Source organism: Tachyglossus aculeatus, chromosome 9 (assembly GCF_015852505.1).
Source record: "Tachyglossus aculeatus isolate mTacAcu1 chromosome 9, mTacAcu1.pri, whole genome shotgun sequence".
In the NCBI taxonomy this organism is placed as follows: Eukaryota; Metazoa; Chordata; class Mammalia; order Monotremata; family Tachyglossidae; genus Tachyglossus; species Tachyglossus aculeatus.
The window spans coordinates 30551963-30576490 of record NC_052074.1 but is presented as its reverse complement, the minus strand read 5'-3'; the positions used below and the strand labels follow the sequence as shown (position 1 = coordinate 30576490).

Here is a 24528-nt window from a genome sequence, read left to right as displayed (position 1 = left end):
TATAGTTCTCATTTAGACTAATTGAGTGCTTACAGGAAGGTACTGCATTGAATGGCGTGGCCCATACTTGCTTTGACCTCAGAAACTAGTTCAAAGAGTACTTGCTGGGTAAAATACAACTGTTGAACTGCTAGTTCTCTGCACAGGATTAGGAAACTTGTGGGAAGCAGCCTATATGCCACTGCAGTGATGTGCACTATCAATCCTTCCCAGACTGAGCCCCCTCCTTCGTCTCCCCCTCTTCCCCCTCCCCATCCCCCCGCCTTACCTCCTTCCCCTCCCCACAGCACCTGTATATATGTTTGTACATATTTATTACTCTATTTACTTATTTATTTGCACATATTTATTCTATTTATTTTATTAATATGTTTTGTTTTGTTCTCTGTCTCCCCCTTCTAGACCGTGAGCCTACTGTTGGGTAGGGACCATCTCTATATGTTGCCAACTTGTATTTCCCAAGCGCTTGGTACAGTGCTCTGCACACAGTAAGCGCTCAATAAATACGATTGCATGAATGAATGAATGAATCAATGGTATTTACTGACCACTATGTGCAGAGCACTGTACTCAGCGCTTTGGAGAGTCCAATACAACCAAATTAGCAGACGTGTTCCCTGCCCGTAACGAGCTTACCTTTTCTAAATAAGAGAGGCAGTGGAGGCTCTTTGTGAACCACGGAGCTTCGACACATTTGGAAACCAAAAAGGCGTCACTGGCTTTGTGCTACTAGCAACACCCACATTCCACGCAACCCCATCTGACGCAGGCACGCAGACACACACTTCCTATCTCCCCCATTTCCACACAACTCCATCTGTGGAACCCCCTCCTCCATTATGAGCAAGCTCCTTTTAATGCTGGACTGGTTATTGACTGGTAAAAATCCTCAGAATGGCCTTATTAGAAAGAGTCCAGGGACTGGGAATCAGCAGACCTGGCTCCACCACTGTGCCTGCTGTGTGACCCTGGACAAGTCGCTTGACTACGTACCTCAGTTTCCCCATCAGTAAAGTGGGGATCAATTATCTGTTCTCTCTACCTCTTAGAAGAGAAACCCATACGGGACAAAGACTGTGTCTGATCGGATTCTCTCTTTCACCCTCCCAGTCCCTTCTACTCTGATCTTTGGGGAAATCCCTCCAATTCACAAATCTAGCTCTCTTGTCCTGACCCCTCCCCTACTCTCCTATTCCACATCAACTTCTGCCTCCATGACATCTCCATGTGGATGGCCCACTGGCATCTCAAACTCAACAAGCCTGAAAAGCAGGGAGGCCTAATGGAAAGGGCACGAGCCTCCGAGTCAGGGGAACTGGGCTCTAATCCCTGCCCTGCCAACTGCTTGCTGGGTGATCTTGAGGATGTCACAACTTCTCCGTGCCTCAGTTTCCTCAACAGTAATGGGGATTAAGTACCTGTTCTCCCTCCTACTTAGATGGTGAGGCCCATGTGGGACAGGGACTTTGTCCATCCTAATTAACTTGTACCAACCTCAGAGCTTGGAACAGTGTTTGACACACAGTGAGTCCTTAAATACCTTAAAAAAATTCCCCAACTTCTCAATACCTTCCCTCAACTTCCCATCTCCACTGACATCACCATTTCCCTACGACTGAAGCCCTTCTTGCCTTGGTATCAGCCTTGACTCCTCAACGTCAACCTGTTCTTATGACTAAAACCTGCCCACTTCTCCTCAAAAACATTTTTCCAATCCACCCCTTGTTCTTCATCCATACAGCTACAATTCTGTTCCAGCACTTGTCATATCTCAACTGAAGGTATCACCCTCCTCCTTAGTCTTCCTTCTTACCTCTGGCCTCTCCTCGTTTCAGTCTACTTAACACCACGCTACTGCCCAGAGCACCCTTCTAACTCGGCATACATCTCTTTTCTGTTCAAAATCCTTCAGTGGCTGCATTTCCCCCTGCATCAAGCAGTAGTTCCTTATCATTAGCGTGAAGGCCCTCCCCCGGTTCTTGCTAAACGTACTTTCTGGCCTTGCTCACGTCTAACTCCCCAGCTTGCTCTCCTCACTTTTCCTGAAGCCACATTTTTGCTTCAATCCCCTGCTCCTACTGTCCTCAGAGCCTGCAACGTCCTTCCCTCCCATACCCACCAGACATCAGCACTCTCCACCTTCAAGGACCTCCAAAATCCCCCACCTCGCCAACAAGTCTGCCCTATCAGCACTCCAATTATTATCAATCATCCCCCTCTTCTTGTGTTTTTGTTCACCCTCTGAGCTTGTGTATATATGAATATTTTATACTTCTCTGTCTGTATCTCCAAAACAGGAGTTCCACATGGGCGGGAAGCTTACCTTGTACCTCCCAAGGGCTTTTAATAGTGAACTGCTCTCCACGGAAGAGCAATACATAACTACTATTAATTTTCTATTCATGCTAATTTTAAATAGGTAGCAAAAGGAACAACACAAAACTTTCAAATCCTAAAGACATATCCACTTATTAGAAAGGTGAATGCCCAGACAGTTAAAAGCACCCTGTTGTTGCATTTGTTTCCACTGCATTGTTACTCCTCCTAGCATGGGTTGTATATAAATAACCACAGCTTCCACTTCCTCTCTCCTAACTACCTTCTTGACCTCTAAAATCCAACTTCTGCTGCTTCCTTCCACCAAGACTGCTCCCTGCAAGGTTCCTAATTTTGTCATTCTTACGAATCTAACGGCTGTATTCCTTGCTAATCCTCCAAGACCTCTTGGCTGCCTTCAACCCCACGGATCACTCCCATCTCCTGAAAACAAATGACCTTGTGTTTCCTGACACAGTTCTCTCCTGATTTTCCTCTTCCTTCGCTAGGGAGTCATTTTCAATCTCTTTGCCTGGTTCTTGTTCTCTCAGAAACTTACTTTGGGTTTGGGTCCCTCAAGACTCTGGTTTGGGCCTCCTCCGTAACATATTTCACTCCCCAGAGGAGCAGATTCACTCCCAAGTGATTGAAGTAACTGTGGTAGCATTTGAACCCCAACTTGGTAAGGTGCACTGTACCTTGGGAAGTTAAGTTTTTTTCTGTGGTGACTTCAAAATCCATCATGCTAGCCTCGGCTTCTCCTTTTCTGAAATCTCACCTCTTTCTGCCTCCAAGCCATCTCTATGTGAACGAGCACCTCAAACTCGGTATGTCCAAAGTAAACTCCCATCATATAACTTTCCCATCATAGTTGCCACCGCCATCCTCCCTACATCTCCAACTGACAACTGTGGAATTATCCTTGACTCCTCCCTCTCTTTCACACCTTATTTTTAGACTTTTGCCAAATCCTGTGGGTCAACATTTTCAGGATCCTCCACTTCCTCACCACCCAAATGGCTACCACGGTAATCCAGGTAACTGTAATATCTCAACTTGACAACTGCATCAGCCACCTTGGTTCCAGATCTCGTTGCATCCAGATTCTGCCCTTTCCAGCTCATATTTCACTTTGCTGCCCAAATCTTTTTTCTAGCACATTCTCCTCACTGTTCTAAAACCTCCAACAGTTGCACATTCTTCTCGATATTGAGCGGAAAGGCCAACCGTTGGCATTAAGACACTCCACTACATTTCTCCTTCTGTTTTACCCACTCTCTTCTTCCACTACAAGTGGTCTTCACTCTTCTCAAGCTAACCCACTAACTGTACCTCATTCTCACCTTCCCCCGCCTGTTACCTTTCACCCCCACCCTTCTCCTATCTGGAACTCCCACCTACCATCAAATCCGACAGAAAACAGCTTGTCCCATTTTCAAAGCCCCAGGAGGATTTTTTTTTTTTACGGTATTTGTTAAAGTGCTCACTAGGTGCCAAACACTGTTCTAAGCACTGGGGAAGGTACAAGTTAATTAGGTCTGAAACAGTCCCTGTTCCTCAGGGGGCTCACGGTATAAGTATATTTGGGATTTCCCAATTAATTTCCAAACTCCCCACCTAAGATTCCCCAAATGCTACTTCTGTCCTTTCATGCCATATAAACACTTAAGTAATAATAATAACAATACTAATGGCATTTATTAAGCGCTTACTATGTGCAAAAGCACTGTTCTAAGCACTGGGGAGGTTACAAGGTTATCAGGTTGTCCCACGGGGGGCTCACAGTCTTAATCCCCATTTTACAGATGAGGTAACTGAGGCACAGGGAAGTTAAGTGACTTGTCCAAAGTCACACAGCTGACAATTGGTAGAGCCGGGATTTGAACCCAGGACCTCTGACTCCAAAGCCCGTGGTCCTTCCACTGAGCCACACTGCTGAGTGTACTCCCTGTAGCACTCATTTACTTATGTTCAATTACTTTTCTTCTGTCATTTAAGTGTCTTTCTCCCCTGATACACTGTAAGCTCTTTGAGGGGAGCGATCAAATACACAAATTTTGTTGTAATCTCCCAAAGGCCCACTACATTGCTCTGCACAGAGTAGATGCTAATCATCTCTCCTACTCACATTTTGACAATTAACATTAATATAGTACTACCAGGACTTCCTGAATTCACAAAGCACATACAGCATAGAGATCAGGCAATTATAGCCTTTATCCCAGAGTATATTATGTTCACCCATTCCCAGGACTTAAACAAAACTTAGCAACAAGATAATCTTGTCCCAAAGCTAATACACATTCAAGCTTTTAACTAACTTACCTCTTTTTCTTCTGGCTTCCTTGATTTCTTCACACAGTTTGTTAAATTCTGGATCCAACTCAGCAGCGATTATGGCATGTGCAGTGTCCTTCAGAGTACAAGCCCTGTGCCTAATTATTTTATCTGTTAAACAAGTTCATGCAATTATTACATTGTTCAATTTCGGTAATGTGAACAATGAAAGCATTTCTAGTTGGAACTAAGAGAAAGCCAAATAAAAGGTAAAGAAGGTAATGTCATAAGCCAATTTTCTAGTGAAAATCTGAATCATTTTAAGGGAAGCTGCTAAGTGTGCTTCATTTACGTGGAAAAATCCTTTAAATGTTGTGTGTCTTTGGAGCCCAGAGGCACTTCACAAATTTCCAACACTTGGTTGCTACGGTATGGTTTAAGAGGTAAGGTTTGAACAGGTCTTCTGCAGATTTTCAAGAGAAAAAAACATCAAATGTCCCAGTTCTTAGTAGTTGTTCTCCGTGACTCTAAACTATCAATCAATCAATGATATTTATTGAGCTCTTACGGTGCACAGTTTTCATGGTACAGCCAAGGATTGATAAACTATTTGAACAGAAAATCATTTATGCTCCAAACTCAAGTTCAGTGAGGTAGAAACTGTGTATCTAGGAGAAATGCCCAGCACTTTTCCACAAGAATCCTTCATTTTTACCCTACAATAACTGAATCAAGATAATTTTGAAATATCAACCAGGTCCATAAGCAGGCAAACCAAATCATACTGTTTGTTTTCCTTCCAATTCAGCTGAGGAAGACATTCATTGCATTGTGCATTTTTAAAAAATCTACTCAATGTCTTCAAGTGATTAGAACAGTGCCTGATCCATGGTAAACACTTAACAGATACCATAATTATTACTATTATGAAAGGAAAAGAGGAAAATGAGATTTCCAGAGAGTTTGGGGCCTAATTTCCTAGATTTCCCTTAATAATAATGGCATTTGTTAAGCGCTTACTATGTGCACAGCACTGTTCTAAGCGCTGGGTTCTATTTTGGAGTTAAGATGCAAACTACTCTACAGCAGAATTCAACAACTGAAAGTTATAGAGGTTCTTAATGTCCCTATGTGGTTCATTCTAACCTCCCCAGTGGAAAGACAGGGTTTGTTGTTGTTGTTTTTTTTGACGGCATTTATTAAGCTCTTACGATGTGCAAATCACTGTTCTAAGCGCTGGGGAGTTACAAGGTAATCAGATTGCAGGGGGCTCACAGTCTTAATCCCCATTTTACAGATGAGGTAACTGAGGCACAGAGAAGTGAAGTGACTTGCCCAAAGTCACACAGCTGACAACTGGGGGAGGCGCGATTTGAACCCATGACCTCTTACTCCAAAGACCGTGCTCTTTCCACTGAGCCACGCTGTTTTCACTTGTGCATTTCCAAAGACTTTAGGCAGGCCCTGCCATCTTGAGGGCTCCTGGGAAAGTTGGTCCCAGCTTCCCTGCACAGGAAGAGGAGTCCAACCTCATAAGAAGCTTTTGGTTCCCCAGTTCAGCTAGATGATGATGATAATAATAATAATGGTATTTGTTAAGCGCTAAATATTTGCTAAGCACTGTTCAGGAGTGTGTCACTCACTTTTCCAAGCACTGGGGTAGATCCAACCTAATCGTGTTGGACACAGTCCCTGTCCCACGTGGGGCTCCCAGTTTTAAGCCCCGTTTTCCAGATGAGGGAACTGAGGCCCGGCGAAGTGAAGTGACTTGCCCAAGGTCTCACACAGCAGATAAGTGGTGGAGCTGGGATTAAAATTCAGGTCCTTCTAACTCCCAGGCCTGTGTTCTATCAACCAGGCCAGGCTGCCAGGGAAAGGAACTGACGAAGGAAGTAGCTGTGCTTCTGGGCTCTAAATCCTTTTTTGCCTATCTCCCATTCTTTACTGAAGGCACGTGACCCTCAACCAACTTGGAAAGTGGCCCTTGAACTGAATTGCCAATTTTTTTTAAACAGTATTTGTTAAGTGCTTACTATGTATCAAGCACTGTTCTAAGTGCTGGCATGGATACCAGTCAATTAGGTTGGATGCAGTCTCTATCCCGCATGGGGCTCACAGTCTTAATACGAGGGAGAAGAGGAAAACTGAAGCACAGAGAAGTGATTTGGCCAAGATCACACAGCTAGAAACTGGTGGAGCCGGTATTAGAACCCAGGTCCTCTAACTCCCAGTCCTGTGTTCTTTCCACTTGGCCACGCTGCTTCTTAAAACCTCTCCAGAGCTTCGGATTACTCCACATAATAACGGGAAGTGAATGTGTTAACTTCTGTTAAATATATCCATTTAGATACTTTTCAACATTCTTGCTAAATTTGATGAAAAGTGCCCTCCAAGTCTACTAGATTTTCAGAATGTTATATTCTGAATCTATAGGTCAGATTTTCTTGGAGCCACAACTTCCTAAGGGTTCAACACAGCAAAATATTTCGTTAAGCAATATTCACGGGTGCTAAATGTAATTTCCACTTGCTACAAGACAAACCCTGGGGTGTTTTTTGTCAGTAGCACAGTGAATGTCCAGATTGCAAAGAAAACCAAATATCCCTGCCTGAACCTAGTGAAGAACTTTAATAGGGCTGAGAATGATCTCGATGGTACTTTACATCTGAAAGGGTGAGGAGACTGGGAAGATGCACAATTATTATCACTTAGAGTCTTCATTTCAATTCTATTATTCCCCCCCGCCACCAAAGAATTGTTTGAGGTTCAACACTAAAGAGGTGAAGAAAATCATTGGAAAAACAAAAAAAATGTATTGTTGGTTGAGTTTCATTAGTTACTTCTAGACCACAGCACGACTTGGAAGCTGTAGAGGTGATAAGCAGGACTCTAGGGTGCAGCTCAGAAACATTCTTTGCACTGCCACTGGGTCAGAAAGGAGGCCCAGGAACACTCTCTATCACCAGAACCTTTGAATTTGGAACAGAGAGCAAGGTATTTTTCACCTCAGGCCCCTGGCTCCATAGAGAAAACAATGATCATGCCATTTGCAACACAGGAAGTTTTGGCAAAAATTGAAACCAAAAATGAAAGTTCCCTACCGTTAAACTAGATTTTTTTGTGTGCATTAATTAATTCAACTATGAAGTCAGAAAGACAATGAAAGACACAGGGAGAAGCAGTGTGCCTAGTAGAAAGCGTACAGGCCTGGGAATAAGAAGGACCTGGGCTCTAATCCTGGCTCCACCACTTGCTTGCTGTGTGAACTCAGGCAACTTACTTCATTTCTCTCAGCCTGTTACATCATCTGGAAATTGGGGATTAAGACTGTGAGCCCCATGTTGGCCATGGACTGGGTCCAACTTGATTATCTAGTATGTACCCCAGTGCTTATAACAAAGAGGGGGAGAGGGAGGGAGAGAGGGAGACGGAGATGGGGAGGGAGACAGGGAGAGGGAGACGGAAGGGAGAGAGAAGGAGAGAGAGGGAGAAAGAGGGAAAGAAAGGAGAGACAGAGAGAAGGAGAGACAGAGAGAGGGAGAGGGAGGGAGGGAGGGAGGGAGAGGGAGAGGGAGAGGGAGAGGGAGAGGGAGAGGGAGAGGGAGAGAGAGAGAGAGAGAGAGAGAGAGAGAGAGAGAGAGAGAGAGAGAGAGAGCGCACAGCATCCCAGGTTTAGGGACACAGTTTTTCTTTACATATTAGAAAACGTTGAGTTGCCTATGCACTTGAGAAGCACCGTGGCTCAGTGGAAAGAACCCAGGCTTGGGAGTCGGAGGTCATGGATTCAAATCCCAGCTCTGCCACTTCATCATCAATCGTATTTATTGAGCGCTTACTGTGTGCAGAGCACTGTACTAAGCACTTGTCAGCTGTGTGACTTTGGGTGAGTCACTTAACTTCTCTGAGCCTCAGTTACCTCATCTGCACAATGGGGATTAAGACTGTGAGCCCCCACATGGGACAACCTGATCACCTTGCATCCTCCTCAGCACTTAGAACAGTGCTTTGCACATAGTAAGCGTATAACAAATGCCATTATTATTATTATTGTTATTATTATTATTATTATTATTATTATTATTATGCCAGGCCCGTTCCCCAATGAAATAATACCCTGTGACCTAAAGGACCTCAAACAGAATCCCTAAATTTGCAGCAGGGCGGTTTAGCTGATGTTCTAAGTGAGCTGATTAAAATGGAGATCTCCAATATCATCTCCTGCTAAAAAAGGTAGCAGTATTTCTAACTAAGGGCTGTGTTGTCAACAGACCCACAGCACGACAGTACTTGTGACAGAGCAGGGCTTGAAGAGAAAGGCCAGTGAACTCTAGAATAGGCAGCATTTCTCATGGTTTAAAGTCTCTGAACGTCAATCTGTGCAGCTAAGCCAAAACCATTGGTGTTTCTTCTTTTCAGTGTGAATGCAAACTGTTTCCATGTGCTCCCCAATTACTGTCTTCAAACAAGTCATTTTAAAATGGAAGGAGTGGGAAACAGTATCCAAGCAGCAAAATTCATCTCTAATAATGCTGATGGTATTTGTTAAGCGCTTACAATTTGTCAAGCACTGTTCTAAGCGCTGAATGTAACTGAATCTACTGCCAGTGACTATTTAGTATACTTCTGACAATCAAAAGCAGACACTGGCATCTATCAAACATGTATTCTCCACTTCAACAAATGTAGCTATTCCTAAATTTACAATGCTATCTTTTATTGACTTCAATGAAGCCAACCAACTTACCTCCAGGATCTTTATCCGGATTGTACTCTAACGCATTGCTGCAGATGAGATCGATGTCATTTAGAAAATCCTTGGCAGTTAAATAATTATGTTTATCGATTTTGGTTATTACCGTTGATAGATCCATTGGCTCTTTGATAACTTCAAGATAATCCGAAACCTATAACAAGAGTGTTCTGAAGTGAAACAGGGAACTTATAGTACAAATTTAATCTACTTTTACATATTCACCCAATGCCCCCAACAACAAATATTCAGAGATTCAAAAGTCAGTATCAAAAAATCAATGAGGATTAAAAAGGTGATTAAATAAAATTGTGGCCCAAGTCTGTTCATTTTACATAATCTCTTAGCATCTCCAGGAAGATTAGCTTCCTAGGATTGCTTCTAAATCGGTTATAAAAATGAGATTTGAACAAGCAGCCTATGGTCATATGCACACAAAAAAATAATCTCTTAAAGTGACTGCTGTGCAGTGCAATGTTCAATTATCTGAAATATTCCCTGCAAAATGAAAATGAAGTTTAGACTTCCTGTTCCATTTGCAGTAGCTTCTAGTAATTATGCTTAAACCTTTTTAAATCCATTTCTTACTTCTATTGTAAAGAGATAAGTATCAATATTGATTACACACAAAGACGATCTGCTCCTTGGGAAACAGAGTGTCACATGAAGCTATAGACCCGAGCACATTTTGTGATAAAATATAATGCTGTCACAAATGGGGAAATTGGCTGAAACTGTCCTAATTCTGCTGCATAGACCTGAGCAAATTTTGGGATAAATTATAATTTTGTCACAAATGGGGAAATCGGTTGAAACTGTCTCGGCGAAAACAATCTTTACCACCACAAGGGTACTTTTCAGGGTAATATCAATAGGAAAGGAAACTCGCAATAGCATGAATGGAAGTTGTACAGAGATAACTCCACAGCCAAAGACCAATGTCACCGTATTGTTGACATGCTGTGCGGCTCTCACAACCTACAAGGATCCTGGAAAAACTGAAAGGGATTTGCCCAGCAGCCCAGCTAAAGAACAGAACTGCTTTTTCCAGGCACCTGACAGGGGTCGAGAAAACTAAGCCACCAAGGGTACCACGCGGCTTTCCTGAGTGGGAACGCACAAACGGAGTAGAGATGACACAATGATAGTACACAATGACACTATCTGGAATTACAGTGTCAGCTCAAGGCCCCGTGATGCCGAATACATTATTTTACTATTTATTGCTAATTTGTTTCATATATGAATCATCTTTGTGCCTCAAGGGTGGTTTTCTCTCTCCAGATACGTACATAAATGCAAGAGAACATAAATTCTGATGTGGGCTCTGAACAATCTACATGCATCATATTAAAATGTTTCCTAAGGAGCAGAGTGCTGATCTTCAGCAAAATCCTGGCCAGTGTGAATTTTACATTTGGTACCACCAGAGTTTTGTTGGGTTCCTGTGCGTGTGTTTTAATTATTTTTTAAGCACTTACTAGGTACCAGGCACTGGTATTAAGCACCGGGACAGATACATCTTAATCCCCATTTTACAGATGAGGAAACTGAGGCACATAGAAGTGAAGTGACCTGCCCAAGGTCACACAGCAGGCAAGTGATGGAGCCAGCATTAGAACATGGATCCTCTGGCTCCCGGGCTCATGCTCTTTCCACTAGGCCACACTGCTTCTTGTGGCTTAACTCACTGAGTACCTCCACTTTCCCCCTTTTTTTTTAAGCAACCCATTCCCCAGAAGAGTTTCATGGGAGATGGAGGAGGGCTAGGGAAGATTCTGCCCTTACTGCAGTCAAGCCTGTTTGGTTTTTCTTTAATGGTATTTCTTAGGCGCTTACTATGTGCCAGGCACTGTACTAAGTGCTGGGGGTAGATTGGAGCTGATCAGGTTGGGCCCAGCCCGTATCCTGATCACGATCCTAATCCCCATTTTACAGATGAGGTAACTGGGGCACAGAGAACTGAAGGGATTTGCCCAAGATCACACAGCAGACAAGTGGCGGAGCGGGATTAGAACCCAGGTCCTTTCCAGCAGGCCACGCCGCTTCCCCTCACTCCCCATTTCATGACTCAGTTGAAGTCACAGGAAGCAGTAGGGTGCCCCAATACACAGCTAGGGCCTATGATTGTAGGAAAGAGGGCCACTCCGAGGATGAGGGCACGGGGAAGATTCGGGGGCACCAAATATAAAATTCACATTGATTTTGCCATTCCTTAACCGTGTGGGCAGTCCTATAGCCATGCCTCATATCACCCACCCCACAGGCCATTCCTGTAAAGGAATCATTTTCATTAATGACAACCATTTCATACCCGAGTGTACATACACTTTGCAACAGACTATAATGAACATTAAATGTTCGAAATGATTTCAGAGTAAAAATTAGAGCTTAAATGAAAAATACCCAAGTTGTTCAGACATGGAGTCTGAACTATAATAAGCAGCGGGCTTGTGGCAATTGGTATTGGCCGGTCCATACGGGCTAAATCATCCCAGGATAAGAACTTGGCTCCCACACACAAAATGTCCAAATGGAAAATTCTGTTTTTCACTACCACCACTGGCCATGCCGTCCCCAACACAAAGAACAGTAAACACGCAACAGACATTAAATTTTCCATTGGGAATCAGGACATATTGCCTCAAGGGCAAAGTCACCATGACCTAGAATGTCCTAGACATAATCCAAACTACATGTCTCAGCCTCCAGGCATTTCAGAATGAACTGGACCGCGAGAAAGAGGTTATCTTTGATGATTCCCACTCCCACGGAGAAACTAATGGATAACGGCAAGACTCCCACCGAGGAGATCAGTTTTGTCATTATCCACACCCTATTTGGGGCTGCTACAAGATTTATCCTGGAACAAAAAATCTAGTATGGACGTGTAACCAAAGCCCATCAACGTCTCTCCTTTAATTGGAAAGGAAAGGATACCCAATAATCGGCGTCCAATTTCACAAAAATGCCGAGGATAGATTACTGCATGGGTGAACGTATTTCATTGGGGTATTCCTTCTCCCATGCTTTTTAGTCCTTTCCCAGACAACTGATTAATAATTTGCTCCTTTTAGCCAGTTCAACTTCAGTGTTTGCACACTACTGAAACAAGACCTCTTCAATATCCACCGGTTTGCTGAAGATGTTAAAGCGCTTGTCTGTGGCCAGCCTCTTGGTAACGTCCCTGAGAAACAACCGCAGCTCCCTTAGAGTATTCTCCTCCTGGTCCTCCATTCGCTGCTTTTCCGATTCCGACAGCTGCCGAGGTGGAGACGGGAGGGCTAGAGGAAGCACTTCCATGGCATAGAGGGCTGGAAACAACGAAATGAAACGCCCGGGTTCAAGCATCGGAAGGACAAAGCCTTATCCAAAAGGGGGAAACGGATGATCCCTTTCACTAGAAAATTTGGATTGAAATCTATTTTTCTTTCCTTTTACCTTCAGTGAACTGCAGTACTCAGAACTGCTTCAATTAGTGGTATTCATTGAGCACTTACTGTTTGCGGAGCACTGTATTAAGAGCTTGGGAGAATACAGTATAACAGAGTTTGAAGACACATTCCCTGTCCATAACAACCTTACAGTTTGGAAGGGGAGGCAGACTTCAGTGTAAATGGATAAATTACAGCTATGTCCGTAACTGCTGTGGGGTTGAGGGAGGGTTGGAACAAAAGGGATCAAATCCAAGTGCTTCTGATGGAAGGAGCACAATACCTATTACCATAAGCTGGGTAATGGAATATGCTTATTCAACAGAAGGACAAATCTCCAATTCTCAGGGGCGCTGAAACGGATCGTGTCTTTTAATTCTACTTATACTCTCCCAAGCACACAGTGTTCAATAAAGGGGATTGTTCGGAAGACTAAGAGTCTATTTACGATTTTTACTATTTTGTATTTTACTATTACTGATTTACAAAACACGTACACGGCACTGGGTAATAGCCAACGTTACCCCGTGAAAGAAGAGCAAAACGAATAAGCTAGTAATGACAATGATGCTAATGATACTTGTTACGCGTTTACTATGTGCCAAACACTGTTCTAAGTTCACGGGTTAATTGGGTAGGACACAGTCCCTGTCCCACATGGGGCTCACAATCTGAATCCCCATTTTATAGATGAGGTAACTGAGGCCCAGAGAAGTGAACTGACTTGCCCAAAGTCACACAGCAGACACGTGGCAGAGCCTGTGCTCAGGCCTGTGCTCTATCCACTGCGCCACACTGCTTCTCAATATTACGAGACCTCAACATTCAGTAGGTTCCATCTCATAACCTAACCTAAGAAAACACGGTTTGTCCCATGCTGCTTTTGAGTGTGGACCCCAACGCTTAGAACAGTGCTTCGCTCATAGTAAGCACTTAATAAATGCCATCATTATAATTATACACTCCATCAGTGAATACTGCTCTGGGAGACAGCCACCAAGAAGTCCTGGTTTCTCTCTTCCGAACAGTAGCAGGAAAGAAGCCCAGCAGAGACGGCTTTGAGGCCTCTTCCCTTTCTCTCTCTGAGTGGGTCTTACCCTTCTGCCTTGTTTTAGAAATTTAGGCCAGATTTCCCTCCTCCTCCAAAGCCCAGCTAGAACAGACTCGTCAAAAGAAGGAAAAGTGGCATGGGAAGGTTCCTTATATGGGCTCCGAAGAGGCAATAATCAATCATTCAATCAGTCAATGGTATTTACTGAGCGCTTACTGATTGCAGACCACTGAAATAAGCACTTTGGGAGAGTACGATATAACAGAATTGGTTGACATGTTCCTTGCCCACGATAAGCAGGTAACATGAGAGCTCTGAAATGGCTGCTGGCTTCAGCCTGGCAGAAGCTGGAAGATGACACCTAGCTCCCTGGAAACAGCCAAGCCTAGCAACTCAGGCATGTCACAACTTCTCTGTGCCCCAGTTTCCTCACAAGGAAAATGCGATTCAAGACCAGGTCCACCCTCCTACTTGGACTGTGGGCCTCACTGTGAGACGGAGACTGTTTCCAACCTGATTAATTTGTATCGACCCCAGCTATTAGTAGAGGGCTTGGCACACAGTAAGGGTTTAAGAAATACTACAAGTATTATTATCGTAATTATTTTAAGGTGCATGGCTACTAAATTATCTAGTGTGATATTGGAACTTACTGAAAATTACCATAGAACTATTACAAAGTTTTGCCATCAATTATCAATCAGCCCACTGCACTGATCAATCGACAGCCACTGTGTGCAAAACACTGTGTACTAAGCACTAGGGAAATTGCAGTGGAGTTGGTAGACACGATTCCTAACCTCTAAAAGCTAACAACCTAGAGGGGATCTACTGCTCCTAGTGAAACATTTCACCCCTGAGCTCTAATTCTCAATTTCCTGAGGCCCTTTTCAGAACCGACTTCCTACTTCATCATCTCTACTAAGGCCTGCATCTCATTATAAAGATTTTTCTGCACTAAATCACTGATCAAAAGGAAACGAGACACTATTTTCCCCATCAGCGTAAGGATTACGTCAACTCAAGCAGCAATCTGCTCAACTCTCCCTCCAGAGGGTGACCGTAGGCCCTCCCTTCGTAATTTGAAAAGAAAACGTCCACGTCATCGTGGATTCGCTTTTCACTTACCGGCTTGTTTCCGTCTTGGTGGGGGCATGGATGCCTGATGGAGAATCAATTCTTGGAAAAACCTCAATCTATCTTCTTCAATAGGTCGCTGAATATACAGAACTTCCTCGTATTGGATTCTAAAGATACATTTAACCTACAGGAAGAGAGTTGTGGAAAAACATTTTTACATTAGCTTGTGCGTTTCTCAATCTATAGCCTGTTGAGGTATTGAATCATCATCAATCTCTGATGGCCAGTCCAAGTTATAGGATGACACACTACAAATATTATAAGCAGTAAATCATTCACCCTCAGCACCTAAAGACAATAATGCAGTAAGAGCTTCGCAAACCGGAATCTTCTGGAATGGGAAGAACTGGTTAGTCACAGGTGCTGCCCATTTAAGGGTTCAGATAATCAACAGGGGCTTTTGCATCATGGCACAGTACAGTCAGTAGCCCCGGATCATGTTTCTACAAAAATTTTCAGGCCATGTTTCCCCACTCCTCAAGAATCTCCAGTGGTTGCCCATCCACCTCCACATCAAAGAGAAACTCCTCACCAATGGCTTCAAACCACTCAATCCCCTTGCCCCCTCCTACCTCACCTCACTGCTCTCCTACTACAACCCAGCCCGCACTTGGCTCCACTAATGCTCACCTTCTCACTGTACCTCGATCTCGTCTATCTCGCCGCCGACCTCTTGATCACGTCCTGCCTCTGGCCTGGAACGCCCTCCTTCCTCATATCCGACAGACAATTACTCTCCCCTCCTTCAAAGCCTTATCGAAGGCACATCTCCTCCAAGAGGCCTTCCCTAAGTCCTCCTTTCCTCTTCTCTCACTCCCTTCTGTGTCGCCCTGACTAGCTCCCTTTATACATCTCCCCTCCCAGCCCCACAGCACTTATGTACATCTCTGTAACTTATTTATATTAATGTCTGTCTGACCCTTTTGACTGTGAGCTCATTGTGGGCAAGGAATGTGTCTGTTTATTTTTATATTGTAATCTCCCAAGTGCTTAATACAGTGCTCTGCACACAGTAAGCCCTCAATAACTATGACTTACTGACGAGGTGGAAGAGGACCACATGCTCATCGTACAAAATAAGCCACCCGGGCCTTACGGGGGCTTAGAACAACTACCCAGCAGGCTGCATTGAAATTACTCTATAAAGAGAGACAGTCCACTGAAGCCTGACTCTGTTTACTTCAGAACAGGAATTCAGACCCTGCTGTGAAACTGTAGTTCAGCAAGAGCCCTGTTTGCCAGACCTATTAACTAAAGAGCAAAACCTGCTAAGACTCCGGAAAACTGTAGGCTCATGGAACAGACGTTACCAGGGATGAGGAATTTACTGACTGATGGGGAGCTGAAAGATTTTGCTAATCAGACTGGCAGGGAGTGTATGTGTTTACTGGAAGTACCTCAGTTATTCACGTAAAAAGAAACACTTCATTAAGTGATCATGTTCACCCTTTCAGAGTGTAGGAAAGAGGAAGAAAAGCTGTATGCAGTAAATGTCTTTCTGGGGAGCAGAGATGCCAACTGTGGGAATAAGATACCGTGAGTCAGTAAACATGATAACTGGACAGGAAAAAGTCGAGCCCTCGTTGGACTACATTGAATTACATTTGTCTGTGCCACCAAGTACATTTTTCCTGGGAGTGCCATTCATTCTAAAAACTTTCAACACACTCTCCTTGGAACTGAATATGTAGATTTGGGCCCTTCCTGGATTTTACAAAACTAAACAACAGAGCTGGGAATTAAGGGGTGGGGTTTCAGGTAAACAGGGTTACTGCCAAGGCTGCTATCCCCGGGAGAGAAAAAGAACGGGGCCCTGAGAAGCAGCAGTGAACAACTACTTGCTGAGGAGGGAACTAGGGTTGCCACCTGAAGGAAATTTTATGACACCCCAGTTAGCACTCTTCACTGGGCCATGACAAAAGTGAAGAAGTATTAACTGAAGTACAGTTCGGCATTCCCAATATCCACCAAACTGACTAGAATTCATTTAAAAACAAAGCTAAAAGCACAATGTTGCTCCATGGGTCAATGATCAAAACTTTGAATTAGAGGTTTTTAGATCAACAGAGGCATACTCCTGGTACTGACAACCACCATGCACAGAAGCAGATACGTCGGGAGCTGGTTGCCGATGCTTTCCGCGATCCGTAAGCCCCAGCCCACCCACCGCTGCACCCAATCACTGCAGGGCAGACGGTTCTGTCCAACCGCTTTTTTCTCTTGCCCTGCCTCCCTAGTGTATTTCCCAATTAGTAACTGGCAGGCTGAATTCTCCGCTTCAGCTGGGGTTTAGAAGGGAGGTAGCACAGATGGGTCAGAGAGGGAATGGGTGGAGATTTCCTTTCTCCTGTGAAATTCTCCGCTGCGTTGGCCCTATGTGCGAGAAACCCGCTCAGCCACCCCTCCCTTCATCAACCACAGCCTTACTCTTCAGCCTCAATTCTGTTCCCCTTTCGGAGAGACACAAGAGCAGCAGCTTGGTGGGAGTTGCTGTCCCTTACCTCCGCTTCAAATGCCTCTATTCCGTATTACACCAATCCTCAGGTGTCCTCTGGGCCCAAGCTGGAAGCGTCTACGGCCTGGCAAGGTTTTATGAGAAGGCCTCAATTCTAGGCAGCACTTCACCTCCTGGGGAATGGCTTGAAATACCCTACTAAGTTTTTATTACTCTGAGAATTGATACCAGAGCTACCAACTGAACCATTCTAATGATCCACGGAATGGAAAATGAATTTGGTGGGTTTCAAAAAATCAAATCCTAAATTTTTTTATTAAACATTTAGTCAGCTGCCAAAATTTAACTTAATCCAAATGTGGATTCAATACTCTATCCCCTTCTACTTAAGATTGTGAGCCTCATGTGGGACAGAGACTGTGTCCAACCTTGTGTGTCTTGAGTGCTTGGCACATAGCAAGCGCTTAACAAATACCCAAAGTAATTACTTCTATTCATCCTATGTGAACAATAGAAGAACAAATTATAAAACAACTATGAAATATTAAGTCCATTCCCCTATTACTATTACTACAAATATGGAGAACACAAAGATGCTATCAACCTAGAATTGAGCAATGGGTCATACTTAAGTAACTTCACACACACAATCGTGCCTTTCTTTCCTGAAAGTACTCCATAAATCCATCCAATTTAGAATACAAAACATTGTCCAGGCACTTGCACGTAAAGAAAACTCATATTTGGATCCTTTTTCCCCATAATATGTTTAAGCCACAAAAATTATCACATGTAATCTGTAAAGCTAAGCATGTATTATTATCCCAGGACCTAGAGGAATGGAAGTTCTGCCAAAAAAATATTTAGAAAGCAGGCCTAAATTCCTTATTTTTGGTTGGGGTTTTGTGCAAATCCACGCTTTCAATTTTTGGGTATTCTTTCCCTATGGATACAGAGAGTGACTGCAGAAGGTGGGAAAGATAACGTATGGTTGACATCAGTAAGTGGGGATGGGATTAATACAATTTTTGAAAGGGCGAACAGAAGTTGAGGAGCTAATGATTTTTAAAATAGAGAGAGCGAGCGAGAGAGAGAGAGAGAGAAAGAGAAAGAGAAAGAGAAAGCACACAAAAAACAAACCCAATTGGGCCTGCCTACGGAAGTCTTCTTACCTCCTCAGGCAGCTCACTGTACATGGTTTCAGAGGTAGACAGTAAAAATATAGGTGAGAATGATGGTATATCTTGCAGCAATGTCAAAAATGTAGCTCTCACAGTTTCACTGACAGCTTCCCACCAATCGCCAATATGAGGCATGTAAACAATACTAGGAACTGATCTTCGGGCTTCACGAAATATCTGATTTAAGAAAAAAGCAGGCATTAAAACAAATTAATACACCATAAATGCAACAAGTGACGTGATACGATCAGCTGATAACCTGTATTATCCCTCATACCATGGTTTAGCACTGCCCAATATGTTTTTAAATGCTTTCAAGGTAAAATACAACAAACTCATTGAATTTCCTTCAATAAAACAGGCAAATGTGTTTGTTTCCGTTTTATATTTCTCTGAAACGTCAGAGCATCCGGAAATGCTCCAAGGATCATCACACACTACCATTTGTATACTGATTACAAAAGACACTCAGAAAAGTAAAGTGGTCTAAATGCCGCTACAGGGTTATATTCGATTTTCAACAAAACAAGGAAGGTGGTGCCTTTTCCATCAAGGATGGGCCTTCAAAGCCCCTATTTAATAATAAAACAAAGATGCGAGAACTTTGAGGACAAAACCTAGTCTAGGGCTTAAATTAACAGGCCAGAAATTAATCGTTCAGCATTCCAGCTCCAGAGCTCATTTTGTTTCTTGCTGCCTTAGTTTCTCTTGCCATAAAAATAGGAATGGGAAACCCCTTTAAACCACTGTTCTGAAGAGTACTGTGAAGTACTTTTAACCTGCTCTAAAGTCAGGGTGGAGATGATTTTTTCCAAATTTAAATGACGGTATAATTTGGTGGCGATTATTTTTAATTTGGGAAAGATTTGGTTTCATCTTTGAGGCATTAACTCTTTTTCAGAGATAAAGGAAAATTCCTCAGACTCCCAGGGGAGGAGATGGGACCAGTGCCGTTTGCCTGAGGAGGGGGCAATGAGAAATTGGCAGAAAGGCTGGGATACTTCTGGAAGTTGTGGTAGAGGCTTTTGCAGCAAGAGGGTCTCCCACGTGTTAGAGGCTTAAGAAGTAAGGGAAAGCAAAAGCCTCAGCACTTTCAATGGTACTTTCCTTTCTCCCTCCTTCCCTTCCCGGCTTGCTCTGCTTTTATGGAGGGAAGGCTTATAGGGAAAGAGAAAGGGATCAAAAGAGGAGGGAGTGGGTTGCATTGGGAGGGAAGTAGAGATGAAAGGGAAGGTGTGGCATAAAGCAGTGCACAACAGAAATAGTAAAACTAGAGCAGAGCAACAGCTGCTCTGCGGTGAGAGAGTTTGGAGTCTGAGTTCTGGGGGGGACAGCATAAATTTTTAAAAAGATAACGGGAGAGAAACTGGGGTAAAAAAAAAAATTGCTTAACACCCAAAATTCCACACCCTCTCAAGGATCCAGGGCCTGGAAGGAAGATTCCACAATTTCTTTCTCAATGCGCCAAACAAAGCAAGCAAATGATATCCAGGTTAGTTGTTTGCAGGCTACCATGCAGCAATGAAACCTCCAAAATAATATTATTCATTGTTCCAACAACTATTAATATATCCATCTAGTAATTCTCAAACTCTAGTATGAAGTTAAGCAATTTTCATTAGCTGTGGAAATGCATTGCTTTGTCAAATGGGGTCAGTGTCTCCAAACCAAGGTGAAACTCAGGCAGAGACTTTGGTGAAACTATGGGATGTACAAACAATTCCCCTCACTAAATGCTAAATATAACATTCATCAAATTAGAACACTGAACCCCTTTCTACTGACCAAACAAGTTGATGTTCTCCCAGTGAAATCAACATTTCCATTTCCTCTTGTGAAATGGAGCTTCTACATATCACATGTTGAATCTGCACCCAAATCATTTCGCCGAATGCTGTGATACCCCCAAAACCCCTAGATCTTTTCTGTTCCAGAACTAGGAAGAAATTTGTGAAACTTCAATAACCAATGTGAGATAAAAAGGTTTTGCTTCTTCCCTTCCCATATTTGCATATCCACCAATCCAGAACAGTTGTGAAATACAACTTCTTCAGGACTCAAAATCCCTTTTAATCCCCCATTCATTTCATTTATCATCACGTTTATAGTTCATTTATTCCAATGTTCTTGTGGCACATCCGAGGGAAAATCAGGCATAAACACTGATAAGGAGAACCACAGATGGGTGCTATCTAAGGATAAGTAAATTTCAATAATGCCTCAAAACAAAATTAAATAGACCATTCACAAACTTCAGTTCACCTCAACCTAGATGCTCTCCACCAGGAGCTTTGGAGGAAGTATCCCATTTGAAGAGAAACAAGAGAGATGGGGTACAAAGGTAGGGAGAGTGAAAAAAAAATGGGAAAATATAGAGCACTTTCTAAATCTTGCCAATTTATTCAGCCTCATCAACCACTAAATGCTCTAAAGCCAAGTAGGAGAGCGAATACAAAATGAATACACTCTGCCTCTCATTTCTACTCCTTTTTGGATAGGATTTCCTGGGATTTCCTTGGGCTTCTGGGAAAACACTAAGTGCATCTGATTGTTGATATATGATTATATTCTGTCTTCTAATGAAAGAGTTGGCTTTATTTCCAGTAGAAATAAACAAGTAATAATTACCAAAGGGAATGAGTGCATATATGAAAACAAAATAACTGGAAAGGAAAACAAAGATTTTCAGTTCTGATTGGTTAAGAGAAACTGGGATTTGTGGGGTGGGGATGAGAGAGGTGAATGAGGGGACTCAGACTTCCTAAAATCCTTAGCTCCAACGGCATCGTTTTATACACAGAATAAGCAGGAAAAGGATAATTTTTTTTGAAATCTTTATGGTGAAACAAGGGGATTTAGCTACAACATATCTACTCACATTTAAATGGTAAACTCCTTGAGGCCAGGGATCATGTCTTCTAACTTAATTGTGCTTTTCAAACACTTCAAATGCTCCAAAAATATGAATTTTAAAGACTGAATTCAGCCTGTCCACCTTTAACTAGAATGCCTTCTAATGTAAAAGGCTGCAGTTTTGTGGTATAAAAAGCAAGGAGAATGAAATAATTGGGGGGGGGGGGGAGCATTTGCCACTGTCATCAAAAAATGAAAAGGAATCTCTAACTGTAGCAACTTTTGAGCAGTCTCTATCTTCCAAACTTGTGGAATTAAACAAGGTCTATGAAGTCAACTAAAAAATTTCAGGCTAGGGGCAAGACAGACGAAATTTAGTGAAGACGTAGCTGTCTTAGGGGAACAAGTGATGCCATTTGATTAACTGGAAGAATACTCACCTATAGGGTGTCTTGGATTGGTGGATGTGCAAGGTGTAGTAGAAAACAGAAAAACTGTTATAGAGAAAAAAGACAGTAGGCCGAATTACTGAACTAAACGTTTCAAACACCTCTGACATGACCAGCACTCTTGCACAAAAATCATGAGCAAACAACATTATAAGGAGTTGTTCATCTCATTTCAAACTTAAAACAATTTACTCCATTCCCTTCTGGCCTCAGTCTTGCCCCAGACCTCACTCTATTCAGATAAGGTAGGAAAAAGTTACTGCTAACGGAAAAGATCAGGGATTATTTCCTTATTGCCTGAAGGAGAGCAGGGGGAAAAATTAGGCCAGTAGAGCCAGAAGTATCCATGGACACTGAAATTTTAGATTTAGAAAACAAGAGTCCTATTCATATCAAAAGTTCAACTTTTAAGTGTCAGTCTTTCAGCCACTGACGACTGAAGATATTCAGTGTAGCTGTTCGCATTCCCCAAGAAAAGCTCAAGTAGAACTGAATGGAAAACTGTAACCCCATGTTACGAACACTCTTCAGGATATCCTAATTCCGCACTATAGAAACTAAGGACGGATTGCGTTTTTAAGAAAAATTTTGAAATGACAAGCACCAAGCTATTACTCATTCGAGTCACCTGACCACTACACTAAACACCAGTGGTTTTCTTTATTACTATTGCACAGGCCAAGGTGTTTGAAGGAAAACAAGGCAGTCCCCAGGACATTTATAATATGTATGAAATGAGATGTCTTTTAAAAGGGTCATTTTCTACTTTTTTAAAAAAATTCCATGGATGCCCTCAAAACGATCATTTTAAATCCTTTACTAATGTTGGCCCCATGGGTTGTTTTTTAAAAAAACACTTGATTTCATTATTTCTCATTTACTTTTTGTGTTCAGGGTGCAAAGAAGTTCTATTAAATTTCTGGCATTTGCAGGCAGCCTCATTTACAGATTCTGATGCAGACGGGCCAAAGTGGATGTGTGGTTTGCAATACCACAGGGTGACTATTTTTCAATCAGCACAGAAAAACCACAAGCATTCCATGAAAGGAACCATCAAGCATTTCCTTTCTTTGTAGGTTTTGATCTCTACACTCCTAAAAGGGCCTTTAAATTACACAGGTTTCCAACTGTGATACTGTGGTGCTTGAATTTGTCTTCAACACACACACACACACACACACACACACACACACACACCCCACAAATGCAACCACACATACACATATGAAACTTCTCAAGGAATAGTAAAGAAGATTAAACAGAATCGCACCACCGGGAGGTTTATAATGAACATTTCTAGACTGTGAGCCAGTTGTTGGGTAGTGACTGTCTCTATATGTTGCCGAACTGTACTTTCCAAGCGCTTAGTGCAGTGCTCTGCACACAGTGAGCGTTCAGTAAATACAACTGAATGAATGAATTATGCAAAAGATCTCATGCATACGTACTCACTGACACTGTTAAAACACAAATTAGATCATCAAATTGTAAATTTAATTTCTGTCTCCGGAAAATATGATCCAATTCCAAAACTACATTTAAGAGTAATTACTTAAAATACGGTGCGGCACAGGGTGCGTGTATTTTCTATTCCTGAAATTACAAAATAAAGGCGGTGGCTTTCATTACGTGGTTGGGATTAGAATGTTACTGAGGAATTAGAGGAATTCGGAATATTGTTTCCACAAGGCAAGTAAAATTTCCATGAGGTATTTATGACATCTCTAGACTGTAATCTTCTAGTAGGCAGGGAACATGTCTACTAGCTCTGTTGTACTGTACTTTCCCAAGCATTGAGTACAGTGTGCTGCACTAAGTGCTTAATAAATACTTTTGTTTCATTGCCATGTCTAGATGCAAGTAAAGACCCAAGAGTTGATGTAAGTATATGCCAAGAAACGGTTCTGTGCCCACGTGTGACTTGAATCCAAGTGAGAGTACAGGCATGGAGGATTTCTTTAATGCCAAGCTCTTCAAGAAGACAATTCCTATACTACATATGATAGAACTGACTTTTTATTATTAATAATCATGCTATTTGTTAATGCTTACTGTGTGTCAGACACCGTTCTAAGAGCTGGGGTAGATACAAGATAGTCGGGTTGGACGCATTCCCTGTCCCACATGGGGCTCACAGTCTTAATCTCCATTTTACAGATGCGAGAACTGAGGTCCAGAGAAGTTAAGTAACTTGTCCAAAGACACACAGTTCAAGCGGAAGAACCGGCATCAGAACCCATAACTTGCTGAGTGCCAGGCCCGGGCTCTATCCACTATGCCATGCCGCTTCCCGTACCAAATTAAGCTCATCCTCAGCCCTTCCCTAAACATGATTATTCAATTGAACACATTTATTTGGCTTTCTCTGTCCACATATATTTTTGATCTGTCTTCCCCTATTGGGACATAAGCTCCTAGGGGGCAGGGAATATGTCACTTGCTCTTCTTCCCCTGTGTTTTTAGATTGTCAGCCCCCAAAGGGACAGGGACCAAGCCTAATTCTCACCTATTTGCTCTTTCCTAGCACTTAATACACAGCTCTGCACATGATACTTAAATATTACCACTGCTGCTACTACTACTACTACTTAATACTGTGCATTGCGCCCAATGGGTGCTCAA

The 24528-nt window shown here is 42.7% G+C and overlaps 1 protein-coding gene across 1 annotated transcript in view; it reads right to left on the bottom strand.

Annotated features, from left to right (window-relative positions):
* ATAD2B (ATPase family AAA domain containing 2B) overlaps positions 1–24528 on the bottom strand; it is a 130459-nt gene that overhangs the window by 17241 nt on the left and 88690 nt on the right. The window contains exons 19-23 of the mRNA XM_038750873.1: positions 18596–18781; positions 14957–15092; positions 12461–12657; positions 9338–9497; positions 4642–4764 (exon numbers count right to left, since the gene is read on the bottom strand). Of these exons, the coding sequence (XP_038606801.1) occupies positions 4642–4764; positions 9338–9497; positions 12461–12657; positions 14957–15092; positions 18596–18781 (802 nt within the window). The remainder of the gene's footprint in view (positions 1–4641; positions 4765–9337; positions 9498–12460; positions 12658–14956; positions 15093–18595; positions 18782–24528) is intronic.